This window comes from Amyelois transitella, chromosome 3, assembly GCF_032362555.1.
Source record: "Amyelois transitella isolate CPQ chromosome 3, ilAmyTran1.1, whole genome shotgun sequence".
Lineage (NCBI taxonomy): Eukaryota > Metazoa > Arthropoda > Insecta > Lepidoptera > Pyralidae > Amyelois > Amyelois transitella.
In genome coordinates this window covers 9,405,856-9,425,490 of record NC_083506.1, presented here as the reverse complement: position 1 = coordinate 9,425,490, position 19,635 = coordinate 9,405,856, and the positions used below count along the sequence as shown (strand labels likewise).

Sequence of the window (19,635 nt, the reverse complement as noted above, 5' to 3'; positions counted from 1 at the left end):
GAATTAGAAAATTACTTTCATATATACGAGATAAGATTCAAACTTACAATTTTCGGCAACCTATCTATTTACTAGGAGGAAATATAGAGTAGATATCATAAATTAAATCTTTCGTCATAATAGATTGGACAAAAATATAGGTTTTTCTTAACTCAAGCATTCTACTATTAAATAAATTTAACACAGTCATAGCAGCCATCATATAAAGATGTATATAGTTGAACTGAAAGACGTTACGGGCAGTGGCGCCGGCGTCTCGGACGCTTGCCGCCACCTGGCGGTCCGCGCGAGCACTTTAAATAATTTTAAATTCGGAACTTCTGCCCGTGACGGCCAAACTTATGCCGACAATGCCGCGAAACATTCCCTGATTGCTAATGAGGACATTGTGGAACAACTTGAATTAAACGAAATGGAATAAGGAAAGATCTCAAAGGGCGAAGTTTTGGTGAAAATTCGTGGTTGTTTGGCATTTTTATTGTGCTCTATTATTTTATTGTTGGCTAATTCTTGGTTCTGAATTGGTAAAAAGGAAATAACAGGCAAAAGAAATTACTATTTATGGTCGTAGCAAACATATCAACTCGTAAACAGAACGTAAACGTATCAACTCGGGCGATCCTTTTTTTCCGTTGCGTTGCAGGAGGATCGTACGCAAGGTTACGATCGCGGTTCGGTAAGTAGTCGACTTGTCGTTACTTACGACTTTTCGCATCCTAGCTTACGTTTCTTCACGTTCAGTTTACTTAACAAGTGAACTAGTGCCGCCTAGCCGTCAACTCGGAGCTCGCTTGGCCACGCGCTTACGTTGAGTTGTCACCTGGTTGACAACGAGCCCTTAGGTGTATTAATATGTTAATTTTCTGTAGAAACTGAAATTTAATATATATTTAGTCTTACTAGGTAATATAAAATGTATTATAATGTAAACAAATAACTTACCACTTGGCTTACTTTATACATTGATATAAAAAGTACATAATGTAGAACTGTACACAGCGAGAATTGCAACTCTAGAGGAAGGCATTGCTATGTGCAGTAAGTGCAAGTATATTCACAGCGCTCGTGCGGTTGTAAGCTATTTCCATCTCTCCAGCGCTTGTAACTTATGAAAATACCCAATGTGGAATGCTATTTCTATTTTGAATACACATATTCTGGTTCAAACTGAATTCATTCATATAGTACTATCTCTCTTACGTAGGCATCATGGAATTAATATACATAACAACACTTATAAATTAAGTGTTGTATTGTAGGAATTTTACCTTAATCGTATTGGCATTGTTTTTGTGATTCCGCTTGTAAAAGTACCTAGAATAAAAAATAAAAATATCTAGAATAAAACACCAAAAAGTGTAAAGTACCCTCATCAAAAGTTAAACAAATCCGTTGTAATCTTAATGAAAAACTGTAATACCTTTGTAATATGACTTCTGGCGTGTGCTTGCCATTTTTGAAAAATCGTTTATAGAGATTAACGAAGTATGCAGAGCATACAAGGAAAAGTCTTTTTGTCGTAAATCAAGTTGGCGACAAAATATACGAAGCGGAGTTTGTTGACTCGCGCAGTCCAGAGAGGAATAAATATCGAACAGCTAGAAAAATATCTCAAGCAAATTTGTTTTTGGAAATATCGTTTTTAATACCCTACTTGCTAAGTTTGATGATTATTTTCTTCTTAAGCATATCAAAATAAGGCACAAAATACCCATTCTGTTTCCATCGGTCTCTCTTTTTAATACATTTGACAATGTCCCTCCAATTGTTGAGCGGTTTACCCACACTTTGGAGACGAAGTGTCTATCTAATTAAAATTTTCTTAATTTCTTGAGATAAATAAAGTTTTGCTTATAATTTATTTTACTGTATGTCTGTGTCTGCCTCCATTGAAAGACAATGGGATAAGACAGGTGTTCATACAGCAACATGTTACTGAAGTATAAACTCTATGTAGTGTTTCTGTCGGTCTATCTCCGCTGATTTGTACCAAGGACGTTTACTCGTAGGAGGCGTGCCCTTTCGTTTTTCCCTATTTACAGTCCCATGAGTCGTTTTCCCTATTATTCAATCGGAAGTATTTGTTTACAAATATATTTTATGGATTACCCAAGCGCGAGGCGGTGAGCATTAGTAGCAAAGTACACAAATATGGTAATTTATGTAGATGTACCGTAAATGAACCCGCCAATCCACTTTGCTGGAATCTTAATTTATAAGGCTCAGACTTCAACTTTGAGAATTTCTTATTGGGCCATATTTTTCGATTTACGTAGCTCACAGTAGCGTGTGAAGATAGTATTCATAAAAAGGCCTTATTAGCAAACTTATTAGTGTTCATTACTGAACTTAAGATCTGTAGTTATCAAACAGCATATATTTTTTAAATTCGTTGCGTAACTAACTAACACAGACCCTTCCCCCACAACTATTCGGCGTACGAAGTTAAAATGAAAACGTGAAATATTCTATAAAATTACAAGTTCATGTCATTCTCGGCACATGGAATAAGCCGTTATAAAATTAAACAATTAAACGTTTTATGAACGAGTAGCATGTCTAGTAGGAAGCGTACCCCAATGTTAACAGTTTATTCTTTAGCATTCTTCAAGCTAAATTAATTATTGACATATAAAACACAACATAACGTGAAATTAAATAAGTACTAATTATGTTTACTTCAAACACATACCACTTTTTATCGGTAATTCGCTAAGTATTGATGGTGCATAGAAATTCCTTGCCTATCCTCTGGGAATACTGCAGTCCCATAGAGCAAACTCGTTGTTCTATTTCATTCCCTCGCGGTGAGGGATAATCCTCCTAATCCTTCATCGCATGCAAGCGGTCTTAGAGCAATACGGCGACATTAATTCCTTAGTTGATTCTATCGTCGATGAAATGTACTTGAAAATTAAACGGCAATTCTTACTCAAATGATTATATTTACTTGGAACTCTCTCAATGAAAACAAAGTCGCGTTTAATGGAATCCATTTAATACTCTTACTAAAAATAAGGAATTAAGTTTGCATATGCGTCAATGATTGCATCGCCCATCAGTTCATAAAAAGGTACATTATCACAATTTAAGGCAGTACGAATGCACACACGGCAAACAAGATAGGTAACGTATGCCCCAGCCATGAGATATTTCAAATGTCATCTACAGATGAGATCTCTAAATCCAAAGAAAAAAGAAATAGTGAAATCCTTCGTTGATAAGCCTTTCCTTTAATAGGTTTTACAATCACGATGGGAGAAAATGCAGCTGGTAGCCACTATGTAAAATTTTAAAAGGATTTAATAAACGAAAGTGGATATAAAACGGATTCATAAACGGACATTAATTATGTATCCTCGTAGCAAAGGGAAGCTGAATGTGTTTGTCCGACCATGGAAACGGATCGAGCGCAGTCAATCGAATGGCGATCATTTAAATCTCGTTTGTGAAATTTTTATTATCGCGCCGAAGATGGGAATTAATGGGAAAACATTCAAATCGTGACCCGGCAACGAGCGCAGGAATATTGAGGTTATAAAAGTGACACTATAATACAGAAAAATAATAGAAATTTCGAACATTCAATTATACATTTGAAGACACGAATGCTCCAACTGAAATCGAATCAAGTTTGAGAACACGCACTACATATACAAAGTTAATGTAATGATTAAACCAATTCAAAATTTAAAAAAACTTTATAATCCTTTTTTGTAAAGTCAAAAACAGCCGAGGCTAGTACGCACATAATTTGGCTAGGTCGAAGCGCTGTTGCATCTTGTAAAATTTTCAAACATCGAATTCAATTGTTCTTTTTTAATTTTAATTTCAAGCAATACGTTGGCTAAAATACGAGTACCTACAAGATACAAAAATTTTCGAAACTCGATCTGTGCTTTTATAGAATGAAGAAATAAGAATTAAAAAACAAAATCACCAAATATATTTCGGCTTTACTTCTGCAACTTTTTTAATCCGAATCACAGGTATGGCTCTCACCGTTAATTAAATTGGGCACATCCCATCACAATGATTGCTATACATTTATACTCTGTGAAAGTATGACAAATATAAATGTATAAGCTCTCAAAACGAATTTATATGAAATAAGGGGTGGTTACCGAACTGGAAAAAATGCGTAACCTGCTTCCCCCAATCACATTTACTTCCCTGCGAGCCTTGACAGAATTATGGTAAATGTTTGAAAAAAAAATTTCTTAATACTGTTTTTCTTTTTATTTTGATTATTTAAATTGATTCACTCGTATATCCTTTGGTCATCTCCTTGGTTATCACGTAGGAAATGCTAATTTTATGTAAGATATTGAACTCATTGATTATGTACAACTTGATAAATAAAATAATGTGTAAATTTGTTTGTTTCAGAGTCAAAAACTGGGCGTTAAAATTCGGCGTAGACTTATGGGAGTTCGGAAGACATTTCACGAAAATGAATCAAATACAAAACGTGAGTATCTGCTCAACGTAGCTAGCCTATTGTTTTGCGAAGTGTGGATTTTCCTGGCTCGATCGCGGTCCGGCGTAAAGCAAGTAACTAGGCTTGTCGGTCGGACGCGTTCGTACAAAAATGCACTGTGAGAGAGTTCACACCCTGAGCCACCTCCTCATCCCATCTCCCCCATCCCCGGCGCACCCCCGCGACCCAGATACTTGCCGGTCCGGCTCGGGTGCGGATCAGATACACTGGAGTGGAGGTACACTAGCTGTACGATCTCACAAACGCAATAATTAACACATTACACACGTGATAGGTAACTTGCAATATGTTAGAATATTCAAATTGAATGTTTCGATTAATTTTATATGTGAAGTCAATATTCGTCGTTCATAAGAAAGCGTTCAAGAATTTAAAATTTCAACATCATTATTGTTGTTGCTCGACGTTCGAAAAAGTAACATTTGGCACTTGTTCGTTCTGGCAATTGTTGCTATTAAAAACATTAATAGATCATTTAAAACACTTGTTTTCCTAACTGAGTTTGGAATATCTAGGTATGTCTTTAGGTCTAGGTAGCTCAGATCACACAACGGCAGGCATTATTCCAGCGCTTATATTGAGCAAACATGATTGATTGCATTATCCTTCAGTATACAGAAAAGCCTAGGATATACTTTTGACATCATTTCCTTATTTGACTTTCAACATAAATATAAAACATATTTTCGGGTAATTTCATTAATGGCTTCGTCTTCAATAATAACAAAGTCTTTCTAATAACTCACGAGATAAGAACGTCATTTCCAAAACTTTTGTAATAAATGTCAATGAATAAATAATAAGAATGTGTATTATAATTTGTCGATATTTCATTATTATGTCCGTCGCAGTAATAAAACAATCAAAATTCTACGGAGCGAGGCCTCCGAGCAATATAATGTTGCGCAGAGAAACTTCCATCAGAACTTATTCAATATTAGCGGCTCTGATCGACCGCCCGCTGCGCTATCACTCATATAAATCGCTTTGTTTTATTCTACTCCACTATCTTGCGCAAACGTTTTATATCTTCCTTTGTTATTTCAGTAGAACCATCAGTTCAAGGTGGTTATTAGTTTCTTATCGATATCGTTATTCATTTCCTCTGGATTACGGTTAACTTAAAAAGTTTGAATAAAATAATCTTATTTGATAAGAAACGAGATATTGTGTTACCAATTTTAATAATGCATCAATCACTCTTTATTGCATTCTAAAATAATATATGAGTATGGAATATTATACTATTGAAAATCAATCTGATTTTCATGTAAACATCAGCAAACAATGTCGTGTAGATAATACGCCGCCTAGAACAGAAAGCTAGTTGATTCAATATGCAGCCGCTGTCATAACTTGTCATTCTGCTAAATGCAACGATGAGGAGATGCAATATTAATGGCTTCTATTGTTGTTCAATATTTGATCCCAATTATGATATCCTATATGATATATTTTATTATTATAATATTGTATCACAATTTCACCCAGCTTGTAGTTCACACTCTTCTCTTCAATTGGCGGTTTAAAAAATGCACCCGCCAAAGAAGTTCCTAAGCAAAATTTGTTCATAAAACAGCTTTCATTAAGTAATTTTCAAGGTAGTTCGTTATTATATTAATAATCATTGTTTCTGTCACCTTGCTCCGGTTTTACACAAAATAGAGACCGAGTGGAGAAAGCTTTCTGGCATTTAGAACAGCAGAGAATGCAATTGGGTTAAACTCCAGAACTTTGCTTTGTACAATTTATATAAACAACAGTCAGGGACAGATATTGTGCTTTTAAAAGCTACAAATATATAAGTTTATTAAGGTTATGTGTTATATTAAAGAAACTGATATTAAAATGTTGTTAGAAATATCGTCTATCAATTTTAGGAGAGCTGAGGGGAGTATTTTCAAGCCACAAAAACACGTCCTTTTTAAATAATTTCAACTTATTTTAGTAAGGCATTGATTGAAATTTATTTATTTACTCAACAGTATATAATTTGCATTTTTAACATTGCACTTAAGCATTTTTATTTATCATATACCCTCATGTTTATTCGCTTAATTTGGACATTAAATAATAGCCTAATACATAATATTGGAATTAATTTAAATTATAAATCCATAATCAAAGTTACAATCCGTGACATAAAATCACATGTACTAATCACATAACTTAATCTTCAGTTAAACTATTGGAATACTGATGAGAAATTTATATGCAACACAAAACATTTGTGAGAAGAATTGAATTAAGTAGGTTAAACTGTAGAACATTGCTACGAGCCTGCTACGAGCTACGAGTGCTACGAGCTACGACCGCTACGAACATCCGGCGGTGGGATTGTGAAGGACCGCTTTGTGCATTACAAGCACTTTCTCGGTTCATCGGGTATCATTCTATCACTACTTTAGATTACAATTTGATGGAATATGAATTGCAAGGATTGCGAAAGCAAAAAAACTTAGACTAAATTTGTCTAAGTTTTTTAAGAGTAAAAAAATATCCTACTTCATACCAAACAAAAAACCAAGTGCGATCTCTAAGCCTTCACTGACTTAAATAGACTTTAAATGAATATTGTGCTAACACACTTTTCGTAAACGATACAAAAATTTGTGCTTTTTTAGTAAGAAATTTACAAGGTTTGGTCAGAGCTGATCAGAGGATCTTAAATCATTAAACTCTCTCGATAGCGAAATTAATTCAAAATCTAAGCTAATAAATATGTTATAATCACCTTATTTTAAACTTTATCCGTATTGAATCTCAAAGAAAACAAGTCATACAATTCCTTTATTTCAGTACCTTGATTTCTTTATAACAAACCAATAATAGCAGTTGAACGTACATATGAATAATAAGAGTATCTAAAATAGATACTCTAATTATTCATATGCACGTTCAAATCCCGTTTAAATGAAATTGCTCAGTTAGGTTATCTTATTTACTATTGCAATATAACATCTTATTTAATGTAAAATAACGGCAAATCATAACAAAGCGAGTTTCGCGTCGCAGGTGGCAGTTGTTTGCAGCTCGGAATAATAATACTCGTTAGTTCAGCAACAACAAGTGATACACAACCTTTTCATAACCTTTTAACATCCCTTGCAATGTATTTTTATTAAGAAATTTATAGTGCATGAAAAAGATGTTAAGCAAGAAACTAACTGTAATTATTATACTTACAAGAAATGAATAAATCCTATTCTGTATAATTACAACAGTCGCTGGCATTCCCGCTAGAAAATACTCAAAATTAAGTTTAACATGAAATAAATGTTCTCCGCGCACAATCCCGACGTTGTAACGAGAATATGAAATTCCGAGACCGCTCCGACGCCTTTCCAAAACTTTAATTTCATTAGTAATACATTTTTAATTAATCGGCCCCTAGGTATACAAAGTTGGCGAATTTGACGGGTGTCGGCTGGGACTTTAATTGTTGGGAATGTCACTACGGGATGGCCGCTTTGTGGAATATAAATCTTCGGCTAGTTTCATAGGCGATGGCGATGGAGGAGTTTGTATTTAATTGGCTTGGTGATTTATATTCTTCATAGATACATATTTATAGTCACGCCTCTTTACCGGAGGTATAGGCAGCAGATATGTAATTTTTCCACTTACTACGATACGATTTCGGCAAACAGATTTTTTTCAAAAACTTCTTTACAAAATTCTGATTTATTTTCACCAAATCGTTCCCGTTTTGATCAAGGTACGTGATCATCTTGGCCTTCTTCTTCCAACGTATTCATTTATACTCGCTTTGTACATATTTCTCAACTTCATATTTGACCAACAGAAAGAGATTGAGAACTACGGAAAAAATTCGGAGTATTTTTTCTCATATGAATCTTGCTTAAGTATTATTTCACGTTTGTCATTATTAAATCCTTAATTACTGTATAAACATCATAAAACACGCGGCCGAGTATACAGTCCCCATCGAGACACCGGCGCCAGATCAAAGGGCGCGCCACGAGGGGCTTCCAATCGATCACACATCAAATCATCTCCTCATGTGTGAAAGAGTGGCTCAACACTGCTCCCACATGGCCTACCCTTGTGTGAGGGTGTGGCGTGAGGGATGGCGATGTTTTTGAGTGAAAATTATAACCCTTTCTCATTTTAAATCTGATACATAGCCATGCCATATGAATGGTGTCTGTTTCTTGAACTTGAATGTGATACAGGAAAGAGGTATATTTATTTATATATAATGTTTTCTTCATATATGCCGTGTAGCATTTAGTATGTAGTCCAGCATTTTAGAATAGAACTACTCCATATCTTTCCCATCAATGTCTTAAACGCTACTAAGGGGAAGGCTAATAAACTTGGGATTCATATTTTAGACGATGGGCTTGTAACTTGTGATTCAATCTCTAAAGCTTACAATTCTTATGACTTTTGGATTCGTCTACCCCATAAGGACCATGATACTTGTGTGTGTGTGAATAAATAAAATCTATATCACCGTAACTCAAACAGAATAGTCCAGAAGAGGTATTTGCATCATATATTCAATAATTCACGCCCATATAAGTACGAATAGCTGTCTGAATGGGTGGTGTGGTGTGCAGGCGACCGGCACAAGGTATCCTTTCTTTCGCTATATATTTTTTGCTAGTAAATGGAATTCCCTTGTGAGACGCGCAAATGCGGCGCGGACGTAAATTAATACATATACAGAAGGACAATTCGTACATTGATTACCTTAAATAAGATACTCTCATTTTATAATACAACTCGAAACACTTAACACTTATTTCTATAATTTGTGAAGCTTTGTTTTGGATTCGATTACTTTAAACCAATGTCATATATGAAATTTACTTGTTTGCCCATATTATTTCGTGCATAAATTAAATCACGGCTTATTCAGACTAGTGAAAGTAGAAACTACATCCTTCCACTAGCTTCATGTTTTCATGAAATCATGTCGATTTATGGTACTCATACCTACTTCATTTAAATGTATTTCCTATAAAATTACACTTCTGTAGTTTCTCTATTTGATGGGCGGGCGGAGTGGAAAATCCTGTACGGCGCACAAGAAACCGGCGACCGGACCGGCCGCCGGTCATGACCGTGCGTTTTTATCCTCCCATTTGTTGTGCGATTTTAGTTTTATACGCAATTTCTAGGGGGTTTTATTTAGGAAAGCTATTAGCTATGTGCCTTGCGATTTCTAATATTGTTTAATTATTTGTCTGTTTACGAATATAATGTATATCTCTGAGAAAAATGTTATTAAGTAATGTATGCCGCAATTATTTATTTTTATTTCTTAAAAATAATTTAAAATCTACTGTAACAATGATAATAATAAATTCAAATAAACCATCACATATTCAACATCGCGCGTCATTTTGTAGATCGCACATGACCTCTGATAATATAAAGATATTATGCTTAGTATATACATAGTCCTATCAATTAATTAAAAACGTCAAACGCTATACGAAAGTTTTTCCCGACTTTGTTATTCCCATTGTTCTATACATATAATAGTGAAGACAAACACAAATCAAAGGTTTGGGGGTGGTGTTGACGTACAAAGCGGATTAAATTAACTGGCTTAATTGAATTTAGGTGCCTTGTCGGGCAACGTGTCCCCGGACGGCGCCGGGCGACGCTGTGCGGCTCCGGACCGCAGGCGACCGCAATCGTTAAACGCTCACTTCAAATATTAACAAGGAATGCTTGATTGTTTCAATTTACGTACAATTGTGATGTTAGTATACTGGATATATTAAGGACAACAGTGTAATTAATAAAAGTAAATTATTAATTACCCTATTTCTTTAGTTAGTTGTAGGTTAATTATGTTTGAAAACATTTAAACAATTTAATTCCATGTAATATACAATACACGTGTAAATTAATAAACAGTTAAATAACCATTGTTACATATTATATCCAAAGACAATGTTGTTAACAGGTTACGTCTACAATGTAACTACTCATCTCAATCGGCTACATAACCAATCAACGATAACAAAAAATATATACTATAATAAGAGACACCACTGCTAGCTTCTCTTTCATGATACATTAAACCGTTTGTACCAGAATGTTACTCACCAAAGTCCACAAACGAATTCCTCGCACATCAAAATCCCTATAAATCAAATCAGCGAGTGTTCCCACCTCGTCCCACTCGCCACACCTTTACACACCCCGCATATTTTGCAATCAAAGTTCACGGCTTAATGCACCACCCGACTGGAAGCAAACCAGTCTCCCCGGCGCGGCGCAAAGATAACATCTTACATAAATGCTTTCCGATAGAACATTTGGGATCTTATCGATTTAAGAGGGCTTCGGATGTCGTTCAAGACAATGTAATGTATAGGGTAGGATTAAGAATGGTGACTGTCAGAGATGACCTACACAAAAAGGCGGTTTTGATGTATATTATATATCTTTATATGCGCGTATCCATTAAAATAAACTGAGCGTCTACTAATCAGAGAAAAAATAGTATATGTTTTACATATACCTAACTATTTGAATTTCAATTCTATCATGAAGCCATACTGAACGTGGCCTTTGAGGTCTTTTTGAGACTGTTGGCTCTATCTACCCCGCAAGCGATATAGATGTGACTATATGTCTGTACGGTTGGTTCGTATGTTCCTCTTTACATTTGTTCTCTGTACAGTTGAGTGCATAAGTGCGTAAACAACAACACAAACAGCTGAAACAGCTTTCAACTTTTGCAGTATATTGCAGTGATTTTCAACATTTAAGAGGAATACGGTGGTGCAAATCATTATAAATAGGAGCGCAGCGAGTCCGTCGTTAGATTTGATGGTGCACAACAAAGGCCACGAATACAATCCGAAATTCAATAACAAGCACACGGAGCGGGTGGCTCCGCCGAATAACAATAATTTGGCAGCCAGCATCCGCCAAATTCCGGACGTGTTCGTTCCATTTTTAAATTTGACAGGTCTCGACCGTTTTTCCATTGCTAGTGTGAGTGTGAGCACAAAGCTAGGAGATAACAGATACTAACTTATGTGACGTAATATAAGGTATTTAGAGCACCGTGAACGTCTTGTGGTCTCATTCTAACGAGGAGCCTTTTCTAATGACATTTTGGCTTCTCTACAGCCGCAGTGAAACAACTGATACTGAGCCAAGCCATCTCAAAATTAGTTAAAGTATTCCTAATAATTACAAATACATATTATAATTTTGTATTTTTCAATCGATGATAAAATGTATTAATGGTTATATTCTAACCATGTTTACTTGAAAGTTTAGAGTCCGCTAAAGGTAGCAATTATCATAGATGTTACTGCCTTTGTTGTTTACAGCAACCCAAATAAATACAATTACGTCTTTAACCTCCACGGTCCCTTACGGGGTCTACGCCTTAAGGGACCGTAGAGGTAGACAGGGACAGTTTCAATAAAATTGAAAATCCACGTTCAGCTATATGGCTCAGGCACCCAAATAAACGATAGAAGAATAATAGTCTTATTTCTAGTATACTAGAACCCATACATCTTACGGGAACAGATAGTAGATATACTTATACAAATATGACGCGTTATTTCTATTAACTACATATTTTATGTCGCGAGTCCCGCCGCCATATTGGACCCAATAACTCAACGCGTAATGTAGCGAGAATGGGACACAATTGATGTCATTTTCGCAAATTATGCGAACGCTACATGTCTGCCAATGTTTATCTGTGCACGGGAAGGCACTAAATTATGTTTGCCAGCGATGATAACACACTATTTAATACACAATACTGCGTGATAATGTGTTGTTGTTAGAAAATGTTTCATAACTATTACCTTTTAAATAAATATGAAATTTTTGTCTTATACAATTGGGATTTCTTAGGTTTTAAGTAAAGCTGTAATACTTAAAGTATATCATAATAACATCACAATATATCCGCCTTAATATTTGTATATTATGGCGGATATACAAACACTATAAACTAAAAACCCACCATTTAAATTAATTCAAACACAATTTGTAACTATTGCATTGACTCAGAGAAAGCACAGAATTCCCTTCACCCACAATCAAGAACAGAACCATAAATTCAAATTATGTGATTGTTTTGCAGAAATACCACGAATACAACGTGGAGGTGGCTCGCAAGGACGGACTGCTTCTCGTGCGAGAGTTGGCTGCCGAGGTCAAGAACCATATGGACTTTAAGATCAACGCAGTTATGGTGAGTGCTCTTAGTTATGTCTTATTCTATTATATCAATAGCCTAAGACTATAAATCTTGAGCCCAGGAAGTAGAGATGTCACCGCCGAGTCACATATCGCAGCCAAATCACACTTTTTACATCAAAAAGATAGCTGGGGTACAACAGTAAGTAATCCATCATCTGCACGCTACCAAAAATACAGTGGTCATTGCTTGAGATTATCCACTGTTTTCGATTCTTCATGTATCTTACCACGCCACAAAACAATCTATTTAGCGGCTTCTATACCCTAGGGTAATTTGTGTCCAGGAATTTTCCTCGCAGGCTGACTATCAGGACGAAGATTGAAAAAAGAGAGGAGAAAAATGTGTTAAATAACCCGTTCCTCGAAGCATTGGCAGCAAAGATAAAAAAAATACCGACGTAGTGATTATTACCAATTGCTGCTCCTATATAACGCTCCTAAATATTTTTCTAAAAATATAATTGTAGAATTTGATTCGTTTATGTGTTAACATTAACAAACTAAATACTTTTAAGCTGAAAGACGGAACAAATCTCTGTATAAAAGATATTCCGAAACAGATACTTATATATGTACATCAGTAGTATATAGATCTATAAATGGACAAATTGTCCTTTCGAGCTAACTTTATTATATTCGTAGGACAGTATTAAGTTTGAGAGGGAATTGGTCCGATTCGGGCGCGGGCCTGTATAAACACGACAACGATCAGATCACACACAAGATTTGATTCCTCGTAACAAAATGCGCATAGTAATGTAAAGGTCACTAAGAGAAACCTTTGCCAAAAAATTGGCTTAAACTAAAAGCGAATCAAGCAAGAAATACCAAGACTCAACCCCATTCTAAGACCTATTCCAATTTTATTACATAATGCAAATTAACCTTCGATAAAATAGAACAGAACAATAATTGGCCAAGAAATCGCGTAACAAATATATAAACAGTCAAATTAGGAACTTCATCATTTTTGAAGTAGGTTTAAATGGATATTCGTTTATTTAAAACCACCCAAAAACGCGACCAACATGATAACAGCTTGTCGTTTTGTTCTTTAAGCGTGGTCGTAAAATAGCCAGTGTAATGGTCAGAATTAGATAAGCTTTGCTTTGTGTTCGTCATGTTTCATTAAGTCACATTGTTTCTATCTTAGGAAACACAGCATTGTTTCGGTAAAAACAAAAAATCATTCTCCACCACAATGCTCCTCGAAAGCCTTTGAAAAGCTAAACAAACATTCTGAACAGGCATTGTCTAAGATTCTACATCGTTTGAAAAACTATATAAATATATATTCGGTACAAATTACACGAACTGAGTTAGCCTCAAAGTTCAAGACTTTTGTTACGAGATATTAAGGATACTTAATTGTATAATGAAAACATTATATAGATGAATATCTAATAAGAAAAATTAGTTTCACCGCTGCGCCATAGAGGCTGTCAACTTTTTACCTATTGAACTTTGCTGTGGTTTTCAACTCAAAGTTTTATACCAGGAACAAACTTTAATAATTAAACTAATAAAGTGCGAGCTTACCGTCCGTGGTCATAAAATTTCCAAAACCACTTATCGTGGTTCGTGGCGCCGGTGTTATTATTAACTTTAATACTATACTATCAATAAGGCCAACACAGTTGAAATAAAAATTAAGTATTAATAAAGATATCATTAGCAACTTCTAACTTAACCTATCCTACTACGAGTAATATTATTAATGCTAAAGTTTGTAAGGAAATATAAATGTGTGTACGTTTGTCACTCTTTCACGAAAAATCTTATGAATGAATTGTCATGAAATTTACTAATAATGTAGCTGACCCATCGAAATATAATATTAAAATAAATATACATAACTTAAAATTAATAGATATTTTTTTATAATTAGCTGTAACTGTCAAGTCAATCGTTAAAAAATTAGCTTTTTGAAATCTATATCGGTTTTTCTGTTCACTTTTAGTTAATACTCGTAGTTTAAAATGTAAATGTATACAGAACCTTACTTACATTAGTGCACAGTAGTATGTAGGCTCCACAAATCTCAAGGGTCTTTTTCCTTAATATTAAACGTAATAATCCCGAGAAACGTCAAGTAGCTAAATGAAACCAAGTAATTTAATTTAATCGCCTGAGGGATGAATTTAAGCCTCCACTTAATACAGGGCACCATGGGTAACATACATAGCTTATTTATAGGAACCGCTCGCTTCTTGAATTTCTAATTTAAGTGGCTTTCGTTTAATTATTTACTTGACTAAATACACCGAGATGATAGTTCCATAAGTACCTATGTTTTTTATTGAACTGAAAATAATTATATGTTTGATAGTCCATGCTTAAGGCGTCATCAGACTTGAAAAGAATCATGAAACTGACTGAAGACTGATCGATCAGTACCGAAGTTCTGTTAGTAAAATAATTAAATTTGGCTTCTGATCTCCTTCAGCCATGTAATCTTATCTTTAAAAACCGAGATGTGACGAGTACTTGGGCACATCTTTATACTAAATGCAAGTTGTAACACAAGATGACTGTACAGTTTCCTTCGTCTGTAAAAATTGCAAGGAAATATAGAGGCAGTCTGTCACAAAATAGAAAGCAACAGTACTGTTGGGCAAGTCGCGAAGTGGCGAGATATTGCGGCAGCGACACAAATACCCATGGCACAGAAAAGAGTATGCACGATATGTGTGTAAAGTAACGTACGGAGGGGTAGGCAAAATCTACATCTTCCAACATGCCACGATACTGGTACATATTGGGTTCCACAAATTGTAAAGGAACAATTTAAAGAAATGCATATTTTTTTAATTGTAATCGTGGGTAAGTAATGAGTAATGTCAACAAAACTCAACAATGGTAGAAATTCAAGACATTATACATATAAATTATTTTTCTTGAAAATGAGAACATGTTGATAACTAAACGAGAATATCGAAAGTTAATTTGAGAAGCAACCACTATTACGCCACAACCACACATTGTAAAATATCGCTGCGTCATCTAAAGAATTAATAAAATCATAAAATCGTCAAAACAGTTTACAAAAATTTCAAATTCGGAATCCTATGTTTACGTCAAAGTATAATCTCTTCCGTCCCTTCGCTCTTGTAATCCCTCGGTAGTGATAGACGTCTCTTCAGCATTAACATATTATTCAGCTATGGCGAAGTTAGCGACCTCCCCCCACTCCACCCCTCCGCCACTCCCCTCGGACACTCGCGATTGCCGCGCCCGCTGTTATTGGAATTCTTTGGAATCGCCAACTATAGTTTCTCAGACTGTTACCTAGCTAACTCCAGCTAGATGCAAACTCGACAATATCAGGGATAAGACGGGTTTTACATCGTATGAGTGTCGGAATGGGTTCGGAAAAGTTCATTTTGACTAAAAATTTTGAAGTATTTAGTTTTGGTCGCAAAGCAGTTTTATTTGTATCACATACAAGCATACGTAAATGGGTTTGCATTAATGAAAGGTGACACCTCTAAGCTACGAGCCACAATCTTTCACTATTTGAATCTCAAATCTGAACGTGGCCTATCAGCCTATTTAAGACTATTGGCTCTAACTTCCCAGCAAAGGATATAAATGTGATTATATATTTGTATGTATCTATGATGTAATAAGACACCTAATCAGACTCAGCAACGGTGAAATATATGATTTTAAATTACAAAGCTGTGTGTTTTTTCTCAACAAGAATATTCTCTACCAAACTATTATCATATATAGCAATAACAACTTTATATCTGCAAAAGCAACCTTTAAGATGTGGGCGAGTTTCAGCAAGTTGAATATAACTTGGCACTCAAAAAGCGTCACCGCCAGCGACACGCCGCCGTAGCATTCGAGTGCTACGATGCTACGACATAGCTACGAGGATGCTACGACGAGCTACGAGTCCTCCTTGAGTTGTAGTTGTATTAGCAAAGTATATTTCCAGAATGAGATATTTTAATTGAAACATAAATAAAGATACTAGTCAGCTCTTTATCCTTTACGGACAGACAGAGGCAATAGTCAAAAGACTCGATGACCACGTTTTATACTGAATGTCTTAATGATGAAATCGATATTCTTTGACTGTATAATTTGTGGCAAAATTTTTAGTTATTTTGTTCTGAATATAAATTATTTTATTGTGTCTGACTATTTTCTGTCGTTTTCTTTTGTAATGATAGTATAATCATTATAAAACTGCTTTGATTTATGTAAAAATGTAAGTAAATTTCATGGAGATCTGTTCAGAACTTATGACATGAGAGACGGACAAACAAATACACATTCACATTTATAATATTAGTATATATAAATTCTCGTGAATGTATGTATATACAAAATATGTATATTATCAGACAGACATAACGTTAGAGTTGGGGGCGTTTACTTACACTTTAGCAAACATGTAATAATTCAAGCGATGGGAGTGAACACCAAGTTTTATGAAAGAGTGACGATGTGCGAGAGTGAAAGCCAAGTTGGCTGGCATTGCAATATCGAGAGAACAGATCTGTAGATTTCTAAACATTTTAATTTTTGCACTGACTTATCTCAATAACCATCAAAATCCAATTATGGTTTTTAATCTCGTTGATATAGATGTATTACAGAATAATGAATTTATTATTTTCAATAATCATTGTTGGTCAGAACGAGACAATCCATTCTACTGATAATGTCAGTTTTTGCACATATTATTTTGTTGTACATTTATTCGCTTATTCAAACACATCGTATTCTTTTTAATTGTACCCGTTATCACTCTTTAAAAGAGTTTGAGCAAAATTACATCACTGTTTTTTTTTCAAAGGAGACGACAGATACTACATCTTGTCATCGTGTCTTATAAAGTACAAGTATTCTGTACCTGTACTCTCTATACTTTATACTCGGGCGTCCTAATTATTCGATCCGCGCCACCTCCTCAATGTCATTTGTGGTTTTTGTCTGAACTCCGACGTTCTCCTTTCGTAAAAGTTCGTTTTTGTCGATTTGTTCGGCTCCCTTTCTAATGAAGGCCTACAGGATTCAATTAACCGAAGATTGGAATGTTTTGTGATTTGTACCGGGCACGGAATCCCATCAACGCCCTTCAATCCGATACCTTGCAACCGTCTTTTAAATTAAACCGGCGAGAAACTTTAATTCGAAACATTTTTTTTGTACAAGTATATGTTTCTTACTGTAAAGAAGACAAGTAAACGTGTGATTTGTTCATACGTAGTTCTAACTACCTTAAAAATATGTTCATATAAGTATATCCTTTTAATATTATGTGATCTCTACTTACTTGTCCCAAAAAAGGTGTGATTATATCGCACATTTTGATACTTTATATATTTTTAAGACTATAATACAATATTAAATCCAATAATTAAACAGATTTTTAACGTTCTCACTAGTGATCATGATCACGTCGTGGTCAGAAAACAAGCCTTGACTGAACAATTCAACTCAGGTTTTGATTTCTCATGCTGCTTTGAATGTACTCGTATCATGGTAACGGAATTCTATATTCTGTTTGTAACCCGCTTAGTCGAATTTACGTGAATATTTAAGGCGATGTTGTAATACCTCTTGAATTTTCAACTAAGCCGATATATGACCCAAATACGTTTATATATTTTGGAAACATCTATACAAATTATATGTGTGGCAATGGAAAAGGTTCAACATGGTATTTTTGTAGTAGTTTACTTAATAAAGTACATACTTAATTTTGTAATTAGGTTGTTATATCAATGTTTTATACCACTCATTTTAAACAGCTTACAATTAAATATAAAACACAACTTAAAAATCTAGTTCTAAACTGTAACTTAAGAACGGTTACCTAACAGTCGGTTTGCGACGCCTCATCCCGAGACTCAAAGACGCCGCCATGGTGGGGGCGCGCAAGCTGAATGCACTCGATCCTCTCTGTGTGTGTGTATTTGCATTCTGACTTCGCACTCCCAATTTGCCGTATTGTTAGACGAACTCCCAACTCTGGTATAAGCGCTTCTGATTCTCCCTGCACTTCACTTAATTCAACACTTGACTACGCACAAACTATTAATTAAACTTCAACTTGAGATGAGCTAAATCAATATTAGCTCATGATATTCCATATTCACGCATCGTTTTACGGTTACCTTTAACATTTAAACACCTCGGCAATTTATACTTTCGTACATACCTCCAAGTTGTATCAAAGCGCCCGATTCCTTTCATGTTAAGCGTAGTTCAAATTCCTCCATGTGTATACGAAGTTTAGGAAAATTGAGGCAAAATTACCGAGTCGCTATGGCTGGCGGCGGCGCGGCATCGATTGAGCAATAAATCATAATAATATAATAGGCGTAATGTAAACAGTGCCCGCGGGATGATGCCCGCCGCCCGAGCCTCCCCGCTGTCCGCCTCATCCCGCCTCATCCCTCCTCCCCGCAGCACCCTGCCATAACACGCTTCTTTACATTTAACAGGACCGAAAAAGCAATTACTGTAAAGGTTAATCAAAATTTATTTTTTAATCTAAACGCGATGCGTCGTACACTCCCGATAGAATTTGGGTATCCCGTAAACATTTACAATCATAAACATATGCTTATTTTTGATCGAAAATAATAACCTACCCATTTATTATTATAATTTACGAAGTTTGAAAGAAAATGCCTACTGTTTAATTAAATATATATACGCAAATAAAGTGTTACTTAGAACGGAAGCATTCTACTTCTAAGTTAAAAAAGAACATGTTTTCATATAATATATAAAGCCTTTATATCTTACGGGGTAGACAGAACTGTAGAAAATAATCGAAGGCCACGTTGATGGAAATATGATTCAAAGAAATGGCAGGTAACTAGCTTATCGCGAAAAGGGAAGTATCCTAATAATAATCAACGAAAGTTACTTTGCGTGCACCT

The 19,635-nt window shown here is 35.2% G+C and overlaps 1 protein-coding gene across 1 annotated transcript in view; it reads left to right on the top strand.

Annotated features, from left to right (window-relative positions):
- LOC106140072 (voltage-dependent calcium channel subunit alpha-2/delta-3) overlaps nucleotides 1-19,635 on the top strand; it is a 57,739-nt gene that overhangs the window by 7,499 nt on the left and 30,605 nt on the right. Inside the window, exons 2-3 of the mRNA XM_060951195.1 lie at nucleotides 4,390-4,471; nucleotides 12,606-12,716. Of these exons, the coding sequence (XP_060807178.1) occupies nucleotides 4,390-4,471; nucleotides 12,606-12,716 (193 nt within the window). The remainder of the gene's footprint in view (nucleotides 1-4,389; nucleotides 4,472-12,605; nucleotides 12,717-19,635) is intronic.